The sequence below is a fragment of the Monodon monoceros genome, unplaced genomic scaffold, assembly GCF_005190385.1.
Source record: "Monodon monoceros isolate NGI ecotype Baffin Bay Population unplaced genomic scaffold, NGI_Narwhal_1 Super_Scaffold_2, whole genome shotgun sequence".
Lineage (NCBI taxonomy): Eukaryota > Metazoa > Chordata > Mammalia > Artiodactyla > Monodontidae > Monodon > Monodon monoceros.
Genome location: NW_021703776.1, coordinates 89,326,682 through 89,353,782, shown reverse-complemented (window position 1 = coordinate 89,353,782; position 27,101 = coordinate 89,326,682). Strand labels below are relative to the sequence as shown.

At 39.5% G+C, this 27,101-nt stretch overlaps 1 protein-coding gene across 1 annotated transcript in view; it reads left to right on the top strand.

The window, feature by feature from the left end:
* The window catches only part of DGKI (diacylglycerol kinase iota), a 445,841-nt gene that overhangs the window by 221,610 nt on the left and 197,130 nt on the right, over positions 1 to 27,101 (top strand). The window contains exons 8-13 of the mRNA XM_029234512.1: positions 1,224 to 1,340; positions 11,798 to 11,872; positions 12,295 to 12,297; positions 12,499 to 12,594; positions 23,462 to 23,544; positions 25,375 to 25,435. Of these exons, the coding sequence (XP_029090345.1) occupies positions 1,224 to 1,340; positions 11,798 to 11,872; positions 12,295 to 12,297; positions 12,499 to 12,594; positions 23,462 to 23,544; positions 25,375 to 25,435 (435 nt within the window). The remainder of the gene's footprint in view (positions 1 to 1,223; positions 1,341 to 11,797; positions 11,873 to 12,294; positions 12,298 to 12,498; positions 12,595 to 23,461; positions 23,545 to 25,374; positions 25,436 to 27,101) is intronic.

The following is a 27,101-nucleotide window of genomic DNA, read 5'->3' as shown; positions in this document are numbered from 1 at the left end:
CCCTTTCATTCTTAAAATTGTTTCAGTTAAGATGATAAATTATGTGGTCATAGTAAGTGTAATCCAAGTAGAAGCTAATGTTAATGGGGATTTTATGTTTATTAGAAAACAAATGTTACCACTCATTATCACTTTACAGTCACCAAAAAAGATGATTGAAAATGTGATTGGCCTGGGCTTCCCTGGTGGCGCAGTGGTTGAGAATCCGCCTGCTAATGCAGGGGACACGGGTTCGAGCCCTGGTCTGGGAGGATCCCACATGCCGCGGAGCAACTGGGCCCGTGAGCCACAACTACTGAGCCTGCGCGTCTGGAGCCTGTGCTCCGCAACAAGAGAGGCCGCGACAGTGAGAGGCCTGCGCACCGCGATGAAGAGTGGCCCCCGCTTGCCACAACTAGAGAAAGCCCTCGCACAGAAACGAAGACCCAACACAGCGAAAAGAAATAAATTAATAAAAATAAACTCCTACCCTCAACATCTAAAAAAAAAAACACATGTGATTGGCCTAAGGTTACTCAGTCCATTGGGGTATAAACTTAAGGCCCTAGAACTGCGGTATCATTATGATCATTATATCTGCTTTTACGTCCTTTCGAAAACAAAAAGCACTTTAGACTTGCCAAGTATGACGTGACCATTATTTTCTCAGTGGTCCTAGACAAACCTAGCAGAAGCAGTCTTTTTGTTCCCTCTCAGATTAACAGCTCTCTAGAAGAGACATCTTTCCTGGGTCCCCTACACTGGAAGGACGACCTGGGAAGGATTTACATCTATGGATAGAAAAAGGAGAGGCAGATGGTCGGCATTGCCTTTCTGCTTGCCTTCGTTTCCTTCTGGACATCGTCCCAGATCAACCAAGTCTGTCACCAGCGCAAGCCAAGTGAAACAAAATTATGTGCAAAGTTAGCCTTCGTAGACCCCTCCAAGTCTCTAACGTCTTTATGTAAATATCCTATTAAAAGCTTATCAAATTTTAGCCGGCTTGTCCTGTAAGATGGATTTCTTGTTATCAATCGTTATCAGTTTGTAAAGTGGAATGAATTTGAAATCTGGTCTCTAAGTTCTTGGGGCTGGTTGGGCAGTGATGAGAGCGTGTGACCTCAGAGAGAGAGTGTGTGTGTGTGTATGTGTGTGTGTGTGTGTGTGTATACATGCACTTATTCCTTCTTGTGGCAGCATCGTCCTTTGCACAGAATTGTTTACTGGCCTATTTTTCCCTTTAGTTTCACAATAAGGTGACCTGCTTCATGCTGCACCAGATTGAGGAACCCTGCTCCCTGGGGGCTCACGCTGCTGTTATTGTTCCGCCCACGTGGATCATTAAGGTGAAGAAACCTCAGGTAACTGCCGGAACCCTGGTGCTGCTGGGCCAGCACAGAGAAAAAGTAACTGCTGCTTCTTGCTCTTCTCCCCCTGACGAATCTCTGGGTTCTTACAATCTCTGCTCACTCATCCCCAAGGTCCTCTGCTTCCCAGTTCATCCCATTAGCCCATCACAGTTCTGCGTTGGGCTCTCTCATGGAACCAGCCTCCACCTCCTAAAGAAATCAAAGTTCCACAGCAGGAGTGTTTCCTCCCCACTCAGGTGCTAACGTTCTCTTTGATGGGTGCTCTCCTGAGTTCATTAAGGACCCGTAGCGGGTACAGCTGATTCTCACACAACTCTCTTCTCTTCCAGCCTGGGCAACCCCAGGGAGTGGCTGTGAGGGCGCTCTGTGCCATTGTTTGGTTGCTATTACCACCACTTCCAACCCGAATGCAGACTGTGGGTCATGACCTTCCCCAGTACACAAGGCCTGCTTAGAGAGCAACACTCTTTTCTTAAGGCAAAGTAGAATTTATCCTCTTAACATCTAATCTCATTCTGTATTCCATCCTCATTGTACTTTCTGTCCTGGAGAGTCTCTGCTGCTATATTCTGGGAGACCTTGGTTGTTTTTCAACAAGGTCCTAATCTGTGATAGAAACGTTTCTACCTTTGTACTGTACATCTTAGATAGTCATCTCCAAGTTATGGGATGGCAGACTTTTAATGTTACAGGGAGAAGATTATACCTCCCCCGGGGTGCGGGTACCTTAGGCAGTGTTCTTGAATGTAGTATCTTTAAAAGATATGGCAGTCCTACTTCAGATGGTCTCCAAAATTATCATGTAGTGTATTCTCATTGACTCAGTTTTATTTAAAAACTGGTGGATCAGGGACACTCTTTTGCTTCATGTGTTTTATATAAAAGTTTTGCCTCTGGTGAGTAACATGTAGGAATCATCTTTTCAAGTTACAATCCATGGAAGCCCTTGGGAACTGTTTTCCAGAGGCGAGTACAGTATCTACACATTAAAAAATGAAACATCTAGTTATTTTTACGTTTTAGAGCTGAATGTCACGAGATGCTAAGTAAGTTGTCCAAGGTGACATAGCAAGTCAATTACAGTACTATGTCTGAGATTCAGGTGTACTGATTTCCAATTTGGTGTTATTTTAAAACCTCTTTAACATTTTTACTTCTTTGTGTGTGTTTTTCCCCTAAAATTCAGTAATCTCTCCATGTGCTGTATAGTAAATATTCAGTTAAATCAACACGTTTTTCATCAAAAACCTTGATGGTATCAAGAAGGCTACTAGGCATTGTGATATAATAGACAATCCTTGCTCTGAAGAACCATACGGTTATTTTAAGGAAAGATCAGGGAGAGCTTCATGAAGCAGGTGGATTTCATTCTGCCTCCTTACAGATGGGTGGGATCGAGGTCAGTGGAGAAGGAAATGACCAACAGGAGAATGGCACAAGCAAGGATACTTTGTCCAAAATTATCTTCATGGGACCGTGAGACTAGGTTGACTGCTGTGGAAGGTTTGTGTAGGAGGTGTGTAGGGCATGAGCATAAGGTTGCTCAGGCCTGACTGGGGGAGATTTTTGATTCATGTAAACTTTATCCTTTTAAGCAAAGGAGTGATAGAGGAAAACTGTATTTTAGAAGAAAACAACTAGCATGAGTGTGTAGGATGACCTAGTGGTATGGGATTTTGGGCCCCTGAAGATAGAACAGAAAAATCAGAAGACTACCACTCTGCAGAGAAATTCTAAGTTTACTTTTCTAAACTTTAAAAATTCTTTTGGTTGTGGACATTTTCAAGCAAGTGAAGAGAAAGAGAAGGTCATAATGAATTCCATAACCATGAACTCTTTTTTCTGGTGTCACAGATATTTTTAATGTTCATAAAGACATAAAACAGATTCTATACCTGAAACACCACAGATAATACAGAAATTTGACTTGAAACACAAACTCTGCAATTACCATTTCACATCCTGAATTGCTGTTGCAGTATTCAGTAACACATTAGTCATCACTTCTTTCTAACTAGTCACTTATTTCTTTCCTATAAGGAACACTACTGACAAAACATCATACTCATCTCTTCCTATAAAAGCACTTCTTTACTATGTGTCTTGTTCAACATTACATTTAAATATACAGATTTTAACTCACTGTCAGAATTCTGGAACCAAGACCTCATATACCTGATATATTCCTGTTTGAGGTCAGGTCCTTCTTGGTCTTCATTTCAATCAATGCTTTTCTCATCCTATGTCTAAATAATAACCCTTAGTTATTGGTATGTTATATCATTAAACATCTTTTTCTATATTCATCTTTTCTGAAAAGGAACTGATCTGCAATGCCGATACTAGTAAACATTAAAATAACTAAATAAGACACTTGAGCATAAAAGCGTATAACCCTGAACTTTTCTGCTATTATTGTTTCACCTAACCCCTGCCACACCATATTTTCTTTTTTGTAGTTAAATTTGTTTTGAGATTCACATGCAGTTGTAAGAAATAACACTGAAGGATCCCATGTACCCCTTACAAACTTTCCCCTCATGGTAACATCTTGCAGGATCATAGTATAACATCACAGCAAGGATCTTGACATTGATTAGTCAAGACACAGACCAATTCCATCACCGCAGGTATCCCTATGTTACCTTTTCAGAGCCACATCCATTTTTCTCCTGGTCCCACCCCATTTACTCTGTCTTCCCCAAAGTGGAAGTCTTCCTTTTTTTCTTTTGCTAGAGTATTTTAAAGCAGATTTTAGCATACCACTTAATCTGTAAATGCTTCATTTTGTTTCCTGAAAAGATAACACTTTAGAAAGACAACTACATACAATTGTCTCACCCATCAAAATTAAATAATTTGAGGTGGCATCCTTAAAATATTTTCTGGTTGTTTCAAATATATCTTTTTTTTACAGTTATTTTTTTCAAATTAGGATCCAGAGTCTACTACTGCCTTTTTGTTGACTGATCTCTTAAATCTCTTTTAATCTATAGCAATCTCCTCTCTTATTTTTCCTGCCATTTATTTATTGAATAAATTGGGTCACTTAACCTGTAGAATATCTCATATTTTAATTTTGGCTGATTGTATGCTTATGTGTTTTAAAATGATTTTCCGTATGGCCCATATTTCTTGTAGAAATATGTAAATATAAAGACATTAGATTCAGGCTTAACTTCTTGGCAAAAGGACAATATGGGTAATGGTATCTTTTTCTATAGTGTAGCTTTTAAAGGAACACAATATCAGGTTGTTCACTGTTAGTGACGTTAAGATTCATCTGTGAACTCAGGAGCTGTCATCCTAATCCATCTATTACAAAGTTGTCCATCAGTCTTTCATCTATAATTTTATCCATTAAGAATTGTTACCTAAATCTGTTATTTCATTAGGGGTTGCTAAAGGGTGATTTTTCCAGTTTTTACTCTTCATTTTTTAGCTACAATTTTTCTATAAAGAGACCTTTCCCTTATGACCAGCAAATACATAAAAAATGCTTACTTGTTTGCCCTTAAATTTTCAGAGTAATAACTTGGTATCTTAGCAACTTTTATTAAGTGGCTGGTTGGTGGGGGTGTTTTTTGGAGAGTAGTTCACAGTCTGGATGCTAAAGTCCAAAATTTTTTTCATCACGGACCTTTTTATTATCTTCTATGATTCAGTACATCGTAATAATAAGAATGAAAGCTAACATTTATTGAACGCTTTACAGGTGTTAGGAAATATTTTAAGTACTTTACCTTCAGTATCTCATCATCACAGTGCTCTATGGGGCAGGTATCCTGTTAGTCCCATTTTGCAGCTAAGGAAAGTAAGGAATAGAAAAGTCACATAAATTAGCTGGGACTATATAATTATTGAATAGTTTGAGATGGCATTTGAACCCAAGAATTGTGATTCTGGAAACCAAGCTTTTAATGATATGCCATGCTGCCTTACCGTGTTACTGTAGCCAGCCTTGCTGAATCAGTTTTAAAATTTTGGTGGTCCCTCCTCCTCCGGGCTCCAACGCCATTAAGTAATTTAATCAATTAACTAAGTTCTGTGTAAAGGGTAGTGTATGATGAGCTTGGGGGCAGGGTTGCAATAGAGTAGTTCTGAAGAGCTCTGGCTTGCAAGCCAGGCTGCCTGGGTTCATAACCTTGCTCTGCCACTTACTAACTTGGTTAATCTCAACTTAATCTCTTCTGTTTCAGTTTCTCAGCTGCAAAGGTTAAATAATACTAGTACCTAACTCATAGGGCTTTCGTGAGGACTAATGAGCTAAAAAAGAAAAAATAAAACACACAGGACAGCACCCTGCTCATTGTAACCACTCAAATGTTAGCTCTTGTTATTTTCCTTCTTGTTGACTTTTAGGGGTGCAGGGTATCAGGTGAAGCCACACAACAGCAGATAGCAGCAGTGGGTAGTCATACGGGGGTCAAGATAGAAGTTACTGATCCCTGAACCATCTGTATTACTGTGAAAGAGGATGTAAAGAGGATGAGATTTCCAACGGAGAGGGTAGAAGTAGACAAGGATAGGGGCCATAGCCTGGCACCTACTCTGTTTCCAAGCGCACCTTGAAATACTACTGTAACTGTTGTATTTCACACTGTAGTGGGATTGTGTATTCACTAACACAATGCCTAGCCCATGGGAGAGAGTCAAGACCTGATCATTTACTGAATAAAAGAACGGAAGAAGACTGGGAGAACATCCATACCCAGAAAGTGAGAGGAGGAAGAGAATCCTGCGAGATAGAGAGAGAACTATGGTTGCATTAAAGTTTCATTATTAAAAATGAAAAGAAAAATAGGGCAGTCATCAATGTTAAATTCTGTAGACACGAAAAAAATCACAAGGATTGAGAAAAGTCCTTGTGTTTGGGACCAGAGCATTGATGACCATAAAAACTATAGTTTGTAGAGCGTGGAGTATGGGTGGCAACCTGTTAGTGATGGTGTGGAAGCAGTAAGATTAGAGAATTTGTTGGAGGTATTGGGAAATGATCCAAAAAAATAGAATTTGGAAAGTAGATAAAGAACAGATAAAATGTTTTTCAACTTTTAGAATTTATATATCTTTCCTTTATATATTTCTTTATTTTTCTATGACACTGCTTAAAAACGATAAAGGAGAAGAGGCTTAATTGAATCAAGTAAATGTTTAATTAACCACATTCAAAGTTGCTGTTACATGCAGTGAGAGGTCCAAAGATGAATTAGATGTTCATTTGATGTCCACAAAGAGTGTCCTCCCCAGTGGGGAAAATAGACACAGCCATCTAAATCATTGGTCAGGGTATTTGTGGATTCTGGAGAGGAATTCAGCCACATGTAAATCTTTAATGAAAGAGTAGCTTTCAGATGTCTGGGAAGGTTTGTCTTTTTGATCAGTGTTCATCCCGTGGGAGAGATACATATATGGTGGTGAGAGGAAGGGGCCAGACAGGTTGGTTGAAATAGCCCTGGTCAGTGAGATGCGTACACATCTGAGGCAGAGAGAGGTAAATGCCACCTAAGATGAAACACACCTAAGTAGAAACACAGTGAAGACATGAAGCAGAATTGAGCAGCTTCAGTCGTGGAGAGCAGCCTAGGCTCAGTGGAAAATCTGTCATCTGTGCTTGGTTTTGAAGGATGTGGGCGGCATCCCTGGGAAGAGGGATGAGGAAGAACAATGCAAGTTGGTAGGACATAACTGAGGACAGCAGTGAAGATGGGTCATCAAAGTCAGCTTTATTTGTGATGTTTGTGTCTAAACAGATGAGAGAAGAAGAGTAAAGGAAATCTGCTGGAGTGTATAATGGTCAGGAGAAGTGGGTTGTAAAGAGGTGGAATTAAACCATATATTTTCCTTCTCTGTTGAAAGATGGCTGGTTCTGAGTGGATAATTACTCCGTGACCAGCTGTGGAGTTGGGAGCTGCATGAAAGTTTGATGGTAAGGGAAATGAGGGCTGCCTGGATGATTTGCTGGGTTTCGTCACCAGATTACTTAGAGAGACCTAGAAGTTAAAAGATGATGGACGGTAGATGACTGGAAGGAATTAAAACGACAAGAAGACCAGATTTCAACAACCAAGCCTGAATCTGTTGATATAAAGTAAAGGTATATTTAAAGTTACAGATGTCAGTGCTCGGACTGAAAATGTTAGCGATGGTATTTTGACTGGATGAACGAGTTAAAGATGTTCAGCTGCGAGTGTAAGCCCTTGGAGCTGGTGGAGCAAGACCTGTGTGACATGAACTTTTCGTGGGTCAAGTTTGGGGGGTGGGGGGACACTGCGCTTTTAATAACTAACATCGTTCTCCACTTAATGCTTTAAAATTTGGCTTTCCCAGTTAAAAAAAAATCATAGGGAAAAGTCTATATTAATACATACAGATTTGACTCTTTTGAAAGCTACTGTATATATCCCACACGATGGACATTTTACAGTTTATTTAAGCCAACTCCTTACCAATGGATATTCATATTCTTTCTAATGGTCTACTTATAAAAATGTTGCTATCAACTCCTGCCTAGCCTTGTGTTGCCTTTCTTCATGCTAGTCCTTATTCCTTATGACTGGATGATCTTAAAGTGCTGGGGACCCCATGATATGTAATAGCAGTGGCCAACAATCTCCCTCAATGCCCAAGTGACTTTCTTTGATTAGTTCTAAAGGTCAAGCGATACTTGCTGTGATTTGGCCAAATACGCCTGAGAAGCTGCGGAGACCCTGTCCTTAACTTTGGAATGAGTTTTCTTGATCCTTCTGCTTACCTGTCCTCACAACAACCTTTGCTGCAATGGTACAGCTGAAGCAGGGCAGAGTGAGAACGTTCTTTAATAGACAAAGTCCATGGATTGCTCTCTTATTATCCATCAGAGTTTTGTCCAGTGTATGATGGAGGAGGGCTTCATCTGGAATGATGAAGTGAGATATCTTCTCTTTAGATCTGTTATTATTTAGATCCTTTGTGATCCCATCACCTGAGGAAATCCCTGAAGGGTAATAAGAGTAGTACGTTAGGCTTCATTCACAGCTGAGTGATTCACCCATAAGATTTTGTAACAGCCCAGGAAGGAGTCATAACTATGATAAAGATTGTGTTGATAGGATCATTTTTGTGGCAAGGTAATTCTGCCCAATACCTGGTACAAGAAAACAAAAGGCCTTTATCTTTTCTTAGGACTTTAACAAAAGAGTGGGCACAGAATGTACAGGGGGTGAATGCTGTTGGAATCAGAAGAATGTAAAAATCCAAATGAGAGCACAGTATTTCACTGTTTGGAAAGTGTTGAACTTGCAAAGTGAACCCTTTGTATCACTGAGTTAGCCACCCTTGTTAAAAGGGCTGCTTTGTTTTAGGACACAGGACAAGTATTAAAGGTTTCTTGACTGTATCACCAACAATTCTAGACAATAACATCTTGGCATAATTTTTACATTCTTGGAAAGCATGTTTCGTTTAGCTCTCACAATACTGACCAGGCAGGGTAAGTGTTAGTGTGGATAAGCAAGGCTAGAAGACTTGTCTTGGCCAAAACACAGCCCAAATCTGCCTTCACGTCCATCTGTTCCTCGTTGAATTACGCTGCCTTCTAAAAGAAGTGATATATTGAGACAGAGATACATATTTACACGGGAACAGAAGGAAGCCTGGGGAATTTGGATGTGTGCTGTGAAGTTCCATACTGCTTATCTTTTGCTGTTTGACCATCCGTAGGGCTGTAAGCTTACTCAGAGCTCACATAGAAGCGTCCAGGTACTGTAAGTCAACCACTGTGCTTTATTTTTGCTCCCTCCTTGTTCTGTGGGATGATGGCCTCAGATGTGTGTGGCTCGGTGAGGCTCAGAAGCACTTGTATCTGTGTTTAAAACAAAGGCCGTTTTGTGTGTTTGTTCCCTGTTAGAGTTGAGCTCCCCGCCTGCCCTGTTTTCGGACATCAAGCCTTATTTTGATGTGTTTTTCTAACCTCTGTTTCTCAAACATACTTGATCATCAGAATCACCTGAAGAACTATGATTTCTGTGATCAGGCAAGTTTAGGAAACAACCTCAGCTTGATGCATTCGACCTATCTCTTGGAGTTTAATTATTGAGTCCTGTCAAGAAGCAAGGCCGACAGTGTGCTCCTGCAAGCACTTGGGGTCCTGCTTTGCTCTTGGCACTAAATGAACGAAAACAGCAAAGAAGTTAGGAAAAAATCACTCACTTCCTAAGGATCCTTTTCAAAATCAGGAAAGACTCAATGTTGTGAACTCTAAAAATATTGGTTTATTATTTCCACAACGATTTGAGTTCCTACTGTGTGCCGGGCATTTGTGCTGGGTGTTGGGGATATAGAGCTATGAACGAGGCAACTGACATTTATGGAAGTGCTTCTCATGGGATGGATACCAAGTTAACTGCTTCACATCCTTTTTCTTGTTTAAACTCCACAACTGTCCTGTGAGGTAGGTATTATCAACTTCATTTTAAAATTAAGAAACTGTTATTTCAGAAGTTTGACTGACTTGGCCAAGGTCACAGATCTAAGTGACAGGGTGGTTCAGAATTCACACCGAGCCTGGCAGATCCCACACCTCACGTTCCTTACCGCAGTGATTGGCTTTACCGCAGTACATGTGGCTACTCACTCTGCCCTTTGTACTTCAAACAGGGGTTCTCAACCCCGGCTACACATTCGAATTCCCTGGGGAGCTTTTATTTTATTTTATTATTCTATTCTGTTCTATTCTGGGGAGCTTTTAAAAAGTATCTTTGCCTGGGCTTCACCCCAAACAAATAAGAATGTTTGTTGGGGCCCAAGTACCAGTACTCAGAGCATCACTGAGTGCCATCAAGTAGATACAGCTTCTGTCGGTCTAATAGTTTTCAGCATTCTTCTTGGAATATTTGGCTGATTAAAAGTTTAAAGGTTCCGAGTAATTTTTTCTTCCCTTTTAATAAAACTGAAAGTTGTCAAAATATAGCAAATACTCGAAGAATGCAAAAGTTTCCCAAAGAGGGGCACGGCAGTACACCCATTTAAAGAGGAATTTGGAAATTTGGAGATCTGTTTGCAGGAGAAGTATAGTCTAGAGTGAGTGATGACAAATCACCTGGAATCTCGAACACCCATGAACTTCCGATTTCTGGGGAGATTCAGAGAACCTGAAGACTCTTTTAATCTGATGGGGGGAAGAAAACCTTGGGACAAATGGTTGTCCAAGAAAGTTTCCTTCATCCTTGGTGAGCACAGGCCACAAATCAACTTATTTTTTTCATGGTTCAAACGAAAGTAAAATAAAAACTAAATAGTTTCAGCCTTGTAACTTGGATGTTTTACTATATGTACTCTAGACTAAGGTTTATTTTGAATGCTAAGAAAAAGTACTCTAAAATGTTGAAGAATGAATACCTAAGTTTCTTCAAGCTGTTTGAAAACATCTAATTGCTCAAACAATGCAGATGTATATGCTTATATAAGACTTTAAGAATTTTGTATTTCAGGCTTTCAACACTCTGTAAAACTCTATGACATGGTAGTAATAGCTTGCCTTTATGAAGATGGCAATCTAATTAACTATTGGCTTTTCACTAATTAAATCTGGCTTTGCCTTGTCTTCAGCCAGTGAGCTGTGACTGTCCCCTGAGAGAGGTTCTTCTCAAAGCATCTGTATCAAATATTAAGAATAAATAGCTGTAATAATCACAAAGTTGGGGTCCATAAAATCCCTAGAAAGAGAAAGACTGGGAATGTAAATTTGGGGTCACTGTGTTTCAGCAAGTTGGATGCAATTCTATGAGAAGAAAAAAAAAAATCAGTGTTACCAGGGGAGGGAGGACTTTTTAAACTAATGGGTCTTTAGCCAGAGAAAGGAAGAGCAGTGGCTCCCACTCTATTATTATAAGTAACTCGAGTCTTTGCATTCTGAAACCAAGCCATTAATGCTGATAGGGGAGTTGGATCATAAAGTTCCAGTGGGGTTGAGTCATTTTATGAACAGGTCATTCCCTATAAAAAGTAAAAAGAGAAAAAAAAACACAAAAAAGGAAAACGTGAAAAATGGCCTCCTTTTTTACATTTCCACATAGGTGATCTCCATACCAGGAGATGAACTTGAACTTGGTTGGGCGGGAGACGGACCTGGTTGGGCGGGAGACTGGAGCCCCTCAGAGAATTTGGGATTCTTCCATTTTTACTGGGAGGGTTGGCAGGTATAACATGTGTTGTTATGTGAGTCCATGAGAGCCTCCAGGGTTCTAAGTCCCTGCCTCTCCGTGTGGTGGGGAGTCAGTCGCTCACTCTGAAGCACGCGACTGGGTTCTGTGTGTGGCTTACCCATGAGCAGTGGCTTGGAAGTGTCAAAGCATGAGAAGCATGAACGTCGAACAGCATGTGCTGCCGTCACCTTCTAGATGGTTCTGCATGGGAAAGCTCGTGGGCCGTCTGCCTGCGAGCTCAGGTGGTCCCTTCTTTCCCTACAGAACTCGCTGAAGGCTTCCAACCGGAAGAAGAAGAGAACAAGCTTTAAAAGAAAAGCCAGTAAAAGAGGAACTGAAGTAAGTGTTTGAGGGTGATGGTCCAGTGAAATCCATCCTCCTTTCCATAGCCACCTCTGTCTGACTTGACCTGGCCAAGCGCATTTTTCCGATCTATCTCCTGCCACTCTTTCCTTCACCTCATTCTAACCACACTGGGATTCTGCCTATTCCTTAAAAAAAAATATATATATATATATATATATATATATATGCACACACACACACAAATATATATAAATAAGTATATAAATAAATATATATATTCCTTAAAAAAATATATATATATATGAAACCTCCTGCCACTTCAGAATCAGAGCATTTGCACTTGGCTGTGGAAGTATTATCCCAAAGATTATAAAGATGAAGATAAGAGCTAGAACGTTTCTAGAACGCTTTGAGTATACAGAATAAAAACAAAAGCGTGGCTTAATTCTTGGGAGCAAGTTATAGCTTGAGATACTTTCTTACTTTGAGTTAGCCCTGTGAAACAAGATGCAGAGTTTTTTTTGGGGGGGGGGCGGGGTTTTTTTTGGGGGGGTAAGGGGGTAGCGGTGGTGCTAGTAATTTCTCACTTTCATTGTTTTGGGGCTGCCTTTGAAGTCACAGATGTATGTCTCAATAGTTCTGCTTTCTTTCTTCATTAGGAAAACAAAGGTCGTCCTTTTGTGATAAAACCTATCTCTTCTCCTCTCATGAAACCTTTGCTTGTGTTTGTGAACCCCAAGAGTGGAGGCAACCAGGTAAGTCAGTTTTCATGAGTTTCACCTGGAGGCTTTGATGCCTTCTTGAAAACACATTTCCCAACACCAAGTGAAGTAGCACCACGTAGGACCCCTAGCATTGGAAGACAGCCAGTTTCTCCAGCAAGGGACAGCCTCACACATGACTGGGCTAGGCAAAGCCTAGAGGTTCTAGGATCTATCCCTCTACTTCCACATAAGGCTTTACTAGAGGCACTCAAAAACCTAACTGCTAATAGTTTCCTTACAGATTTTCAAGAAAGGTCATTCTATAAACTCTTAGTTAATATGTTTCAGGTTTCTCAACTCCTATAGTTAGGAAGCCCTTCATAAACTTATGTTTCTTTCTTTCTATTGTAATTTAGACCCGACTGCTTTTTTCCCTCTCTTCAGAGGAAAGAGAGATTAATGATTTATTATTCATGATAATCATGAACAACAGATACCACCAAGGCTAGCAAAACTATATTACGTTTCACAGGTTTCATTTGGTCTTTGCCCAAGTCCTATAGAATCATTAGTTATCAGCCTCATTTGAGGATAAAGAAATAGCCTTAGAAAAGTTAAATGTAATGACATATCTAAAGTACACAGCTCTTTAAAGGATAGAAATCGTTCTAGAATCCAGGTCTTTGTCTCCTCATCTAGTTTTCTTCCCACTCTCTGAGGCTTCTTATCAATACTCTTCTGTGGGCTGTGATTTTCTGTTATTTTCACGTGAGACTGGATGATAAAATATTTCCTGTGTCCATGAAGGGAAGTGCACATTTTACATTTTGAGACCAGATTCCCTGAAGTATCACGCTAAACAGCTAAAAGATTTAAAACTCTTTAGTCACCCCATATAAGGAGGGGAGCCGTGGAATTAGGATTGATCCAAAATGATGTTCTTATTACTAAAGTTAATGGGCATTTTTCCAGATCGTATTAATTATAGTAAAGCTTCTCTTATGGGAGCTTGTAATTTAAAGAAAATATTATCCCTCCTTTCCTTCCTTTCTTCAAAATTCTTAATAATAATTCTTGTGTTAAAAGTCTGTATTAACATTGTAGAGAACAGGGAAAAGAAACGTGCTGTAAGCAGAGAAATAATCTATTTTCAACATTCTGCTCTTTTGAGTTGCTAAATGATTATCTTCATGTCGTAATGATGGTGAGCCTGACACTGCCACTGGAGGAGTTTCTCAGGAGTGAGGTTCAGTTTGCCCTGAATCTTACCCCCTCTCTACCTCTGGGCTCGCTGTAGCCTAACTAGGATTGGGGGTGTGGTTGGGGACCAAGGAACAGAGCAAAGCTAATGTAATTAACTCCATGATTTTGGCCACCTGAGCCACCACATGCTAGTTAATGTCTGATATATTTTATCACAACAGTCTTTATATAAAATGCCTTTGTTAAATTATCATCAGCTTTTTCTCTAGGGCATTGAGAAAATTGTAGGTGATCTCTGCTTTTGAGGAGGGGACAGTCCAGTTAGGATACAGCCTGTTGCTGTTTCAGCCTCTGTATGAATTATTAAAGACAGGGACTTCAGAGATGATCTGAGTTTGCTTCCTCTTTCACTAAATAGAAAACAGTTCATGGACGCCTAAGTGATAAGGATATCGTGTTTGTTAATGACACAAAAGGGGCAAATGGGGGAAAGAATCTGAGCAACGTTAAATATACGTGAGTTGTAAATTGAGTGGATCAGACCGCAAGTGCTGTGGAAGCTCAGAGGCAAGCGGTGACTTGGGAGTGATAAGGAAATGGTGTCAGGGAAGTGGCTGAAATGGAAGATGTGTACAACTCAGTTGTGCAGAGGAGAGAAAACTGGAGTCATGTCCTCTTCCTCCTCTCTTGTCACATTGCTGTTCACCCTTTACTGTAGCACCTTTCTGAACTATTGCTCAAAATTAATCGCCCTGTACACTATGCCCCTATCGTCCATGGCACACACCTGTATCATGTGAATTGCAGCATAAGTGCTCCACGTGTGCCTTTACTGCAAAGATACAGTGTCCATAATGCCGGGGGCCGCACCTCTGAACCTATGATGTCTAATATACGGCAAAGAGCAGTGAACAAATAATTGTTTAATAAGCAGTATGTGTAGAAGATGGGATGTTGTGATGAAAATGATTCATTTTGAGTACAGTATGGTGAGTAGAGGATGCCTATTAAGTTACTAGAAATGTGATTAGAGGTTAGAATGAACCTAGGGAGCAGTGTCTTAAAACCCGGCTGAGGATTTTGGATTTATATAGTGAAAACTTGTTTTTTGCTATTTAAAGTTTTTTTAGTTTTGAAAAATATTTTTTAAACAAAGGAGTAATATAATGGAAGATTAATTAGACACATAGAGAATATATATATAAGTCAGGAGTCTATTCACTTAGCATAAATCGGGTAGAGGACCTTGTTTATACATCCTATATATAATATCAATAGTTTGCATTTACTAATCCCAAACTCCTAATCCTTCCCTCAACAAGGTCCTACAGTATAGCAAAGGGAACTATAGTCAATATCCTGTGATAAACCATAATGGAAAAGAATATGAAAAAGAATATATATATAAACTGAATCACTTTGCTGTACAGCAGAAATTAACACAACATTGTAAATCAACTATGCTTCAATAAAATTTTTTTAAAAATTTAAAAATCAGATAGAGGGATAGCTCAATGGATGGATGGATTGATCAATGGATGGGCGGACAGATGGACTAATGGTGGATCATGGATGAATGGATAGATGGGCACGTGGATGAAGAGGATACATAAAAGGAAGTAGAGCATCAAGATTTTCCAGCTAATTATCTGGAAAGTGGCTTTGTTATTGATGGGTTTTCAGGAAAGGGAAACAATTATTTTGGGGAAGAGGTTGAAATGAGTTTGAGGAATTTGAGATCACAGTGAGGTGTTCAAATTTTTTAAATGGCCAGTTGTGAGAAACAAAAGGCTTCGCGACTTTTCTGCCACTTGCTGCACTCTGGCTTGTGAATGCATTGCCCTAAAGATGTTACCTCCGGAATATCTAGGATTCTCAGAAGTGTGACTAACCAAATCAAAATTAATATTACAAAACTTTAAATTTCTATATATTCCCTCTCTGAAGTAGAATTCTTTACTAAGCCTAATAAATATGAAGAACACTGTGCATTGTTTCTAAGCACAGCGTGAAATGTGGAGAAAGCAGTAAAGAAATCCAAACACCCATCTACAATTAGAATCATTCAAACTGACCTCCAGCGGCTTCGTGTATTTACGGTTCCTTCTTCAGTGTTAGGATGGTACAGCTTTGATCCCCCGATTGTGGTGAGCAGGGCAGAGTCACGGTCAGGGCTGATCTTACTCCCCTGTCAGGGCTAGCCTTTCCTGAGCTGTGACCATAACATGATCTTCACGTTGCAGACGAGGGCACATTCAGCCATAGGATGGGGAGTCAGAGGATGAAGCAAACCATTCCATCTGGCAAAACGCAATCAGAGGAAGGAGTTTCTTATTCCTCAGTTCCTTTGAATCTCGTTTCCTCATAGTTTTTCCCTCCTCCTTTTTTTTTTGCGGTACGCGGGCCTCTCACTGTTGTGGCCTCACCCGTTGCGGAGCACAGGCTCCGGACGCGCAGGCTCAGCGGCCATGGCTCAAGGGCCCAGCCGCTCCATGGCATGTGGGATCTTCCCAGACCGGGGCACGAACCCATGTCCCCTGCGTCGGCAGGCGGACTCTCAACCACTGCACCACCAGGGGAGCCCTTCCCTCCTCCTTTTATTCTCTCGGACCCAAATGAGCCATAGTTGAGACAAAGGGCCAAAGGGGAAGAGAGGGTGGCAGTGAAAACGAAGCAGGTGAACCCAAGGAAGGAGAAATGGGGTGGGGGGCATATACCCTTTCCTACCTGGAGTTTCTCGCTCTGCAGCATTCTGTGTTCAAGCCTTACATAGTGTGCTGTTCTGTTTTGAGAAGGGAGACCATTCACTTCTATTTACCTTACAGACAAGTTGAGATTAGTAACATGACCTCTGTATTTGTTTGACATCCTCAGTCATGAGAACCTTTGAAATATCACTCATTAGAATTCTTATCTAGGAATTTTCAGTTTCCGGAAAATTCAGGAAATTTCCGCCTGACACTAGTGTTCAGTCCAGGTAAATTCTATTTGAATATGTGCCCCTTACTCCCTTCTTATAGTCCAGAGGCTTTCAAACTGTTTGTAAATAAAACCCACGAAGACACTTATTAGAAATGCTCCACCCCATAAAATCTGATGCAGTGGGTCTGAGTTGAGGCCTAGGAATGCTACCGGTTAGCAAGCATCTCCCACGATTCTGATGTAGGTCTTTTGTGGAACACATTTAGGAAAACATAAATAAGAGTCATATCAGGGTCTCTGAGATTACCTGGGCTTTGTGTGAGGAGCACAGTGGGTGAGAAGTTATTTGAGATGAAAGTTTATTTTTTTTGTTTGAAAAATAGCATCTCAGCTTGTCCTTACTTTCTTCAAGGAGGCTCATCTCGTAGCTCAGAGAAGTGGTTCTCAGCCCTCGCTTCATGTCAGAATAACCCCGGCAGCTCTTAAAGACCGATATCTGCTGCACCCCATGCTAAGAGCCTGTGAGGACAGGACCCCTTAACTGGTCTAAGTTCCTAGTAGATTTTCTTGTCTAGCCAGTGTTGAGAATCATGGGGTTTTTTTTCTTAGGCTTTAATGTGCATACGATTCACTTGGGGATCATGTTAAAATGCAGATCCTGATTCAGTGAGTCGCAGGTGGCTCTGAAATCCCGCTTTTCTAACACGCTCCCTAGTGCCAGTGTTGCTACAGCTGAGACCACACTGATTCTCAAGAGCTGACAGCAGTCAGTAGAGAAATACTTTGTTGTTCTTGTTGTTAAATCCTGATTTTTGCCTTTAAAGGATTGATTTATTCTGCTCATCTGTATCTAGATATAAAGCACTCCCCTCTTCTGTTTTTGAAGCTTAGACTTCAAACTTAAAACGCACACGCACAAAACTTGCTTAGGCTTCTGTTCTTTAAATGACTAGACGATGTCGCCATCTGCTGGCAAGTAAAATGCCTACAGCTTTTTTTTCCTTCGGTATTTTATGTGTGTTCGGAAATTTTCCAGCACTTGGCAGGAGTATGTTGAGCTGCACACATTATAGGGACTGCTTTTATGTCCTCTTTTTAAACAATCCCTCTTTTAAACAGATGCTTCAGAATAATTGTCTCTGTTTTTCTAACACTCTTCAGGTAGACATGTACTGGGTGTTCTGCAAAGCTTTAGAGGTTATTGGCACGGCTATTATTGGTGGGATGTGAACTATTTGAGGGAATAGTCACTAGAATTAGGGGCTGTGATATCAACTTTGAGTGTCTTCTCCTGCGGAAAAGAGGTAGTACAGGAAAGAGAAACTTTATTCCCGCATGATGCCCTCCCCGGTGTGGAAACCTGAGGGCCTGAGAAATAGGCCCGCTCTCTTACGCTTATCGCCGCTTTAACTTCAAAACTTATCATTTTTCTTGGATGCCCGTGTGACTCATTAACATGTTTGTACCTGAGACGTATGGACCCTTCTGATGCCTCTCAATGTTTCCTGCTTTCACACTGCGTCTCCTTCACGCTCATGAGTCGTGAATTTCACCTTTCAGTGACTTAGATTATACATTCATGGTTAGGCAAGTGTCCTTTTTTTATTGACCTATAGCTGATTAATGATACTATATCAGTTTCAGGTGTACAACATAGTGATTCAGTATTTTTATGGGTTATACTCCATTTAAAGTTCTTATAAAATGTTGGCTCTATTCCCTGTAAGCAGGTGTTCCGACCACTGGAATTATTCTGGCCAGCCAGTCCTGAGAGTCGAGGGTCCCGGCCTTGGGTGCTCACGATGCTCATTGTGAAATCCCAGGGTACAGGTGTGGCATGAGCTGGACCCCTGGATCAGAGTTGCCAGGGAGCTTATCAACAGGTTATAGGGGGGAGGGATGTTCAGCCTGTGGACAGGCTCATACTGGCTTCCCCAGACCAGGGCCGGCCCTTCCTAAGTCAGGCCAGGGAAGGTCAACCCAGGTGGGGAGAAGGAGGAGACAAAGAGAGGAAGTAACTTCCAATCTGAGTCCCCAGACTATTTCTACATACTGAACAAACAGCCTCAGTGAAGATGTTATTTTCTACGATGCTCAACCTAGGGATAAATCAAAAACATTATTTTATTGTTTTATTGAACTATAGTTGATTTACAGTGTTGTATTTCTGCTGTACAACAAAGTGATTTAGTGTGTGTGTGTCTGTGTATTCTTTCCCATTATGGTTTATTACAGGATATTGAATATAGTTCCCTGTGCTACACAGTAGGACTTTGTTGTTTATCTGTTTTATATATAGTAGTGTATGTTTGCTAATCCCAAACTATTAATTTATCCCCCTCCCCGCGCTTTCCCCTTTGGTAACCATAAGTTTGTTTTCTATGTCTGAGTTTGTTTCTGTTCTGTAAATAAGTTCATTCGTGTCATATTTTAGATTCCACATGTAAGTGATATCATATGATGTTTGTCTTGTTCTGTCTGACTTACTTCACTTGATATGACAATCCCTGGGTCCATCCATGTTGCTGCAAATGGCATTATTTCATTCTTTTTTATGGATGAGTACTATCCCATTGTGTGTGTATGTATATATATAAATGTATATTTATATTATATATCTAAAATAATATAAATATATATATAAAACATCTTTATTCACTTAACTGTCGATGGACACTTAGGTTGCTTCCATGTCTTGGCTATTGTAAATAGTGCTGCAGTGGACATTGGGGTGCATGTATCTTTTTGAATTACAGTCTTCTCCGGATATATGCCCAGGAGTGGGATTGCTGGATCATGTGGTAACTCTATTTTCATTTTTTTAAGGAATCTCCATACTGTTTTCTATAACGGCTGCACCAGTTTACACTCCCACCAACAGTGTAGGAGGGTTCCCTTTTCTCTACATCCTCTCCAGCGTTTATTATTTGGACTTTTTGATGATGGCCATTCAGACCGGTGTGAAATGATACCTCATTGTGGCTTTGATTTGCATTTCTCTAATAATTAGCGATGTTGGGCATCTTTTTGTGTGCCTATTCCAAAGGCCCCACCTGCTAATACCATCACATTGAGGGTGAATTTTGGAGGAGCAGACATCAGTGTACCGCAGTGGCTAAACCAAGCCACCTAGCCCCTTTGATAGGTCTAGGGCCTAGATGTCTAGCTCCTTAGCCTCTAGTCAGACTGGTGTATCAAAATGTGAGTCCAATTCCTCTGATTAAGACATTTCAGTGACTGTCATTTCCTGCAAAATAAAGCCTGAGCTCCATAGCCTACATGACTTAATCTACAACTCACTTTGGGAGTTTCATCTCCCACCACCCCTGCCTCATGGTCCAAAGACTGAAATGAATATAGTTTTTCCGTGACATGTCTTGCTGTCTCACACGTCTTGTACCTTTACCCTAAAACTTCTTCCTCTACTCCATGTAAAAAGAAACGGTTAACTCTACTCATCTTGCAAGACACAGTTCAAACATCATACATGGGAAGCCTTCGTCCAATCCCCATAGTTGGGCTTAAGAGTATCTCCTCCAGCCACTCATACATCTCGGTAGACAGCTTCATCATAGCATTTACCATCTTTAGTGAACGAATTTATTTTGGGTCGGTCTCCTGAGCTCCTGGGTGTGCACATGGGTACAGAGTCGGAGCCTAATACAGGTTTATTGAATCAATAAGGTATTCTTTTGGGATTGTTTGGGTTAAGAGATTTCTTTACGTCCTCCTCCCACTGTTATTTTCCTCAGGTCTTTCTTATTGTCTGGACAGTTCTTTTCATGAGCTAGGTAATGCCTCCATGATATAAACCAAGGCTTGCCTAGTAACATAGAGTACTGAGCCCTACATGAGAGTTCCAGTGCTTTGATGACAATTGATGTGCTGCTATTTGAGCTGACCCATTCTTAGTTGATCCTCTATACTCCCCAAATCATTATATTTTTTTCATGAATAATTCAGAGAACTTCCTTTGGAGAACAAGATCTTCTCTGTCTTGTCCATCTCCTGATCCCCTTACCTAAAACCGTGTCTAGCACATAGGAGGTGAATGGATGAATCCTATTCGTTCCCCTCTGGAACAATCTACCTATTTTCTTGGAAGTTGTTTTATTCTGCCCCACCCTGTTCCCTGATACCTGGAGCTGGACAGAACAATGTTTTATCATTCCATAGGAATACCCAATCTCAAACTATCTTAGAAAATTCTGTGGTCATTGAGGTATTACATCTACAACCATATGTATGAGAACACACTCCAGAGCGTATTAGAATTGATGTGTAAGCTGTTTTTTTTTTCATTTAGAGAAAAATAAAACTCTTGCACAGAAGTTCAGCTTTTACAAGGCATATAGCATGTGATGACTATGAGAGTATTTGAAACTCGCTAGTCAATTGTGTAGGTGATGGAGTAGACTTAATCTTGTCAGTGAGAAAGAAATAAGTTACTCTTTTCCTGGTGAATTAGTACTTGTCAACCCATTCAGTTCTATTCAATAAATTATCTCTATTAAAGCACTGAGTAGCTTATCCTAGAGGTAGCAGCAGAGTAAATAGAACTAACTTAAATGTTTTGGGTCTCTTTTCTTTACCCACCAAGATTGATTTAAGACAATGCAATACTTTCATTCAGACACTTATCATTTTTGCTAATGAATGTGTTTTAGAAAGATTACTTTTAAAATAAGAAATTATATCATGCCTGAATATAAACTCTGATAGGGCAGCCTTGCATGTTTATGAAAGTCATCCCTGCCCATTTCTAGAGAGCATTATTCCAGTAGGCTGCAACATTAAGTGGCACCTCCTAGAAGCGTGGGGTGCAAAACTTGTCAGCCTTAAAAAATACCCCTTTGTCAAAAGGATAAATGTAGAGAATTAGGTGTTCAAAGTAACACAAATTGAAAATGAGCAAAACCCAACATGGTGTGGACATTCAAACCTTTTAGAGAAATTTGAAGATAAAAAAAAAAACCCTCAATGCTTTTTATTTTTATTTTTTGAAAGGTGTTAATTACCTAGTATTGTATATATAAGAGAAACTGGAATTGAGACTCACACCATAGCCAAAGGTGACAACAAAGGAGTAATTAACATCTACAATTCACATTGCCCTAGGAATCTAAAAGTGAAAAATTAATTTTCCAGCAAGTCAGTTGGAAATTTTTAATAAACTGATTGGTCATTAGAATGACTCTGGTATTACCTATGAAACATAAAAGATTACTTGAAATAATCCCCAACTGACTTGATACCAAGGCCTGGTGTGGAAAGAAGAGAATGGTTTAGTATTTAGTTATTATTATGTATCTAAATCTATATCTAGATTTTGTAGGAAACAAAGTATGTCATTTGGCGAAACTGAAGGATTAGTTGTAATGATTAAGGGTAGAATGTTATTCCTAAATTTATAGCAAGCACGTGATAAAGCAGAACTTTTAAATTATAGGTTTGGATGAACTGTGGAACAAAAGACCTACACTGGCCTCTGTTAACAACTGGTATAGCAATGTGATAATTATAAACTACACTTTAGCCCTCACATGCTCAAGTGTAGTTTAATGAATAGATTAACAAGGAACAAAAAAGAAAGGGACTGACATTTACAAAGGCCTATTTTGTGCCACATACTGTGCTGGATACAAAACTATTACTGATTCATTTAATTCTCATAATCACCTTGGAAAGTAGACATTGCCCTATTTTACATGCTGAATTTCTGCAAGATGATAAATTCTCACAGTCACTCAGTTAGAACACCCAAGTTAGCTCTGACTCAAATATTGTGCTATTTCTACTGTACCGGGATGACTCTCAAATACAGTGTATAGGTATCCAAACTTAGGAGTATTTTCAAGGAAGAGCAATCCTGATAGCTAATAAAGGAATGATAGTTATAAGCAACGGATGCTGCCCAACCGATCAAATATTATTTGCTATGGTTGGTAGTGACCTAAAATGAGGCGCCCTACTCAATTGTAAAGCTCTTTCGATACTGCTTAATAAAAAAAAAATTCTTCTTTAATTTGATTTTTGCTCAATTCACTTTAAGAAGTGATCTCCAGAACTGCTTTGTATTTGCCATGATATCACTATAAATGTCACAGTTACTTAAGACACTCCAAAAATGGTTATGAGAGAGAGAAAAAGACACAGATGTATACATGGAAATTGAAAAATGTCCAGGTAAGAGTTGATAGCACGAACTAGAGAAATTATATATTTTAAGTATGGGGAGCCTGAGATACTTTTGCTGTGGTTAAAAACATTTATTTCAATAAAGTCATACTTAGCTAATACTGTCCTTATTTCATATTATGCAAAGACAATAATCTGCACAATAAAGTAAAAAGTAATGTTAAATTACATAAGTTGACTAATAACTTCCCCGTGTGGATTTTCATACGTTAAATAATGATAGTAAAGGCCAATAGATACTAATCATTAAGCATTTGTTGCATGCCAACCACTTTGATGTCCTCCTCAGACATTATTGCATTTAATCTTTACAACAAGTCTGTGAACTAGGCATTTTTATTCCTGCATGTTAATGAGAAGAGAGCTGAACTTAGTGAAATTAAAGAACTTGCCCAGAGTTACACAGGTTAGAAGAGCCTAATATAAGCATTCAACCTATGTATATCGATGGCCAAAGCCCATGATTTTAACTGCTACTCTATACTGTTTATAATTCAATATTATTTTTTAGAACAGGATTTATTTTTATTCTTTAAATGAGCAGGTAATATTTGGAAATTTCTTCCTGTTATTGTCATTTTTTTTGTCCTTACAGGGAACCAAGGTCATGCAGATGTTCATGTGGTACCTGAACCCACGGCAAGTCTTTGATCTTTCTCAGGAAGGGCCAAAAGACGCGTAAGTCTGGAAATACCCTCCATGGTTCTTACTATTTTAGGCGAGTGAGAAGGACTTTCTGCTTTGGAGTCAAGCTTTATTATTTGATGACCTCATGAAGTGTTTTTCTGACCGTCTCTCATCTACTTGCTCACCTGCACTGTCCTCCCTTTAAAACTTCATCTGCTGTTTCCCTCTTCACTGGGTTAGTTTCCTTCAACACTTACCCTCTGAGATGTTAACTCTGAGTGTGTTTGCTGCTTAGACACATGTAACTGTACATTATGAGCAAATCTGAATCGAGAAAGGATCCATCCTTTTTCTACTTATGCATGTACCACTTTGGAGATGTACATTAATGGGAATGTAAGTGTATCTTTGTGGAGAAGGGCCATCTCTGTTTATGAATATTTTCATTTATTTGCATTAGAAATTGTATGCATCTGTGTCCCTTTGAGAGCTTGATTGATTAATTGATTATACCTATGGATTCCATACCAGAGTGGGAGAGACATTCTAATTCCCGCTCAGTCCTTCATCTGAGCCTCTCAGAAATTTCATTCTCTGTTTTTTGTTCGAAGTGGTGAAAAATAAAGTCTCTCTGTAGATGATATGTGTCCTATATCTTCCCTTTCGTGGAGGGGTACATGGTGGGAAGGAGCAGGGACATTTCTGCTGTTGTCTGGTTCCCTTTTTAAAACCCACCTAATAAGGTAGTTCAGATGTCATCTGGTAAACATTAGAGCTAAAGAGATACTAACTATTTTTATAACTACTTATAAATAAGTAATAATATCAGAGGCAAAGAAACACAAGCTCAGATAATTTCTAGAAAATAATATTCCTGTATGAAATAGATAAATTACATATTTTAAGCCTACGAGAGAACATTAATTATGAAAATTAACTTCTGTTGTCATTCTCTTAATCTGTGAACTTCCTTGCCACTAGAGTTTGCTATAATACTTCTATATTTTTTTCTGCATTCAGATGTATTAAGGCAAATCTGCTTTTTCCCTTTTACTTTTGCCCTTTCACATTTACTTAAGATTTTATCATTTTTAGTTAGACTTTAGGTAGATACTTCATAGATAACCATAAAGAACATGGCAGGACAGGAACTATTTTCAGAAAAAAATATGATTTGATTTAAATAGGTGATGTTTTCTGGAATAGAGCCATTGAAATTGTCACTTAAGCAAACATTTTAGCGGGGACAGTATCATTGCATTTTCTTGAGACAACAGGAAAGATCTAAATTCAAGCAGACAAATTCAAAATAAAGAAATTTCAGTAAATCTTCCCTTTTGGGGCTGAGGAGTATAAATGGGGGTTTGAGCGTCAGCGGGTGAGTTGAGAGGGAGATGGAATTGTGGGTGTGGTAGTAATAATGCTAATGGGGTGTCCTTCCTATCTCTCTGAAGAAGGTTTTCTAGGAGTAAGAGTGGGAAGTGTAGGTTTGAAAAATAAATAGGTCTGGGAAAAGCTAATCAGATTTGATGTTCTTTGAGAAAGGAGGGAGAAGAATGGAAAGAAAAAGAAGGAATTTGACACTAGTGAAGAAAATGTGCGTTGACACATTAATAGGAATTATGGGAAATAAAACACTAGGACACCCTAAAACCCCATTCCAGTGACGTTTGCTGCCAGCCCCTAATCCGATTGTTGGAACCAGTACTTGGTGACTACTCGGTGACTAGTTTTGAAGGTATTACCATTCTCGCGGTTATGCATTTTCTCCAGTGGACACCCTCCACGCCCCTCTTCGTTTTGGTGTGTTTTGGAATCATGCCCTCTGCTATGGCCGGTGATATGCTCTTTTATTTACTTTTCCTTCTGTATCCTCTACAGGCTTGAATTATATAGGAAAGTACCAAATCTGCGGATTCTGGCCTGTGGTGGGGATGGAACGGTAGGTCCTTGAAAGAGAATCTAGTTCTTTCCCTTGTTTCTTCCATTTGTCTTTTGTTTTCCTTAAGACATTTCTCTTCCTTCATTCCCACCTCACAGTCTTTCCAATCCCCTCAAACCTCTGTCTCTCATGTGAATCCAATCCCCTCAAACCTCTGTCTCTCATGTGAATCCAATCCCCTAAGGGTTAGGAGGGACTTTGTTATTGCCCTCAAGGATTCATACTTGATCTTTCTAAATTAGATTTCCCTCTCTCCACTAGGCTATATCCTTTCCTGTTCCACAAAGTAAGGATGTGGTCACATCACTAGAATGAGGATTGTAGATGACTAAATTATTTTTAAAACAGAAACTGACCTATTTCCATATATTCTTAATAATTGGTCACAACTATGGAGAAGTATGTGTACACAATTGAATTATGGCTTTTTTTTTTTTTACTGGTGGAAATAAAACTTAGAATGTTGGCTAACATTGGTTTGCATAAAGATCATAACTGGTTCCCTTTGTAGTCATTTTTGGAGAAACGATGGAGTTGGGCTGAAGTTTAATATCACTGGTGTATTTTCCCCAGTTTGTCTCATCTGTTTCTCAATTTGCCCTCTACTTAGGTTGCTATATTTAGCAAAGGCAAATAATTGAGAATCGTGACATTTAGATTTTGCTGTCCAGTGTCTTTTCTTCTGTATTTGGAGTCTGATCTCATAGGATTTTATTATGAACTATCTTTGGCTTTTCTCTAATCTTCCTAATTAGAATGTTTTATTCTCAAAGGCAGCAATGGAATCTTCTAATTTTATCTCTCACAGCGCGTGAACACTTAATGCAGCACTGGATACACATTATATACTAATAAACACAGCCAGAAAAAAATAAAACAGTGATTGCACTGGTCCTTTAAGATTTTCTGCGGAGAGGAAAACATTTTTCAGTTGGGAAAGTAATGTTTACTATTCTTGGAGACTCTAATACACATTATTAGCTTATAAAATTCATTATAAAGTCTTAAAGAAGCCAAACCTATTTCACTTTGTTTAACCCAGTGTTTTCCAAAATTATTTGACTATGGGGATATGCCTGGTGTCCTGAATTCAGAGTCCTTCCTCTTTCTTGACTTAAGTGATTGTTACCTCAAATCCACATCGGTTGCCTGTTCCATCTCCATATCTTGGGCTTCATCCTGGCTTGGCAGTTCCACCTTCCAAACTTCCCCATTATCCACTGCACCTCCCATCACCTCTCTCTGCCTCACTGCTTTCTTCTTCCTTTCCTCTACTCAGCAGATATGTGAAGGAAGCACTGTTCTGAGTTATGTGGTATTGAGGTATTCTTTGCAGTTAGGAAAGTGTTTGGAAACATGGGAATTCAAAGCATAAAGGACAAAGAAGAGAGCCAAGTCCAGACACTTGTGAAACATTTATAATTAGGAGTCAGAGCTGAATTTCAAAAGGAAAGTGGAAAGATAGAAGCAGAAGAACCACCAGTAGTCTATTCTGTCAAGGAAAAAAAAAAAAAACCCGAAAGGAGTTTCAAGACAGAGGCAGTGATTACATTCTTAAGAAGAGACAGGAATTACTGTGGATTTGGAGACTAGGAAGTAACTGCTGGTTTTCAAGAAATAGTTTCAAGAGAGTGTCTGGGACAAAACCCAGAATGAGAGAGACTTG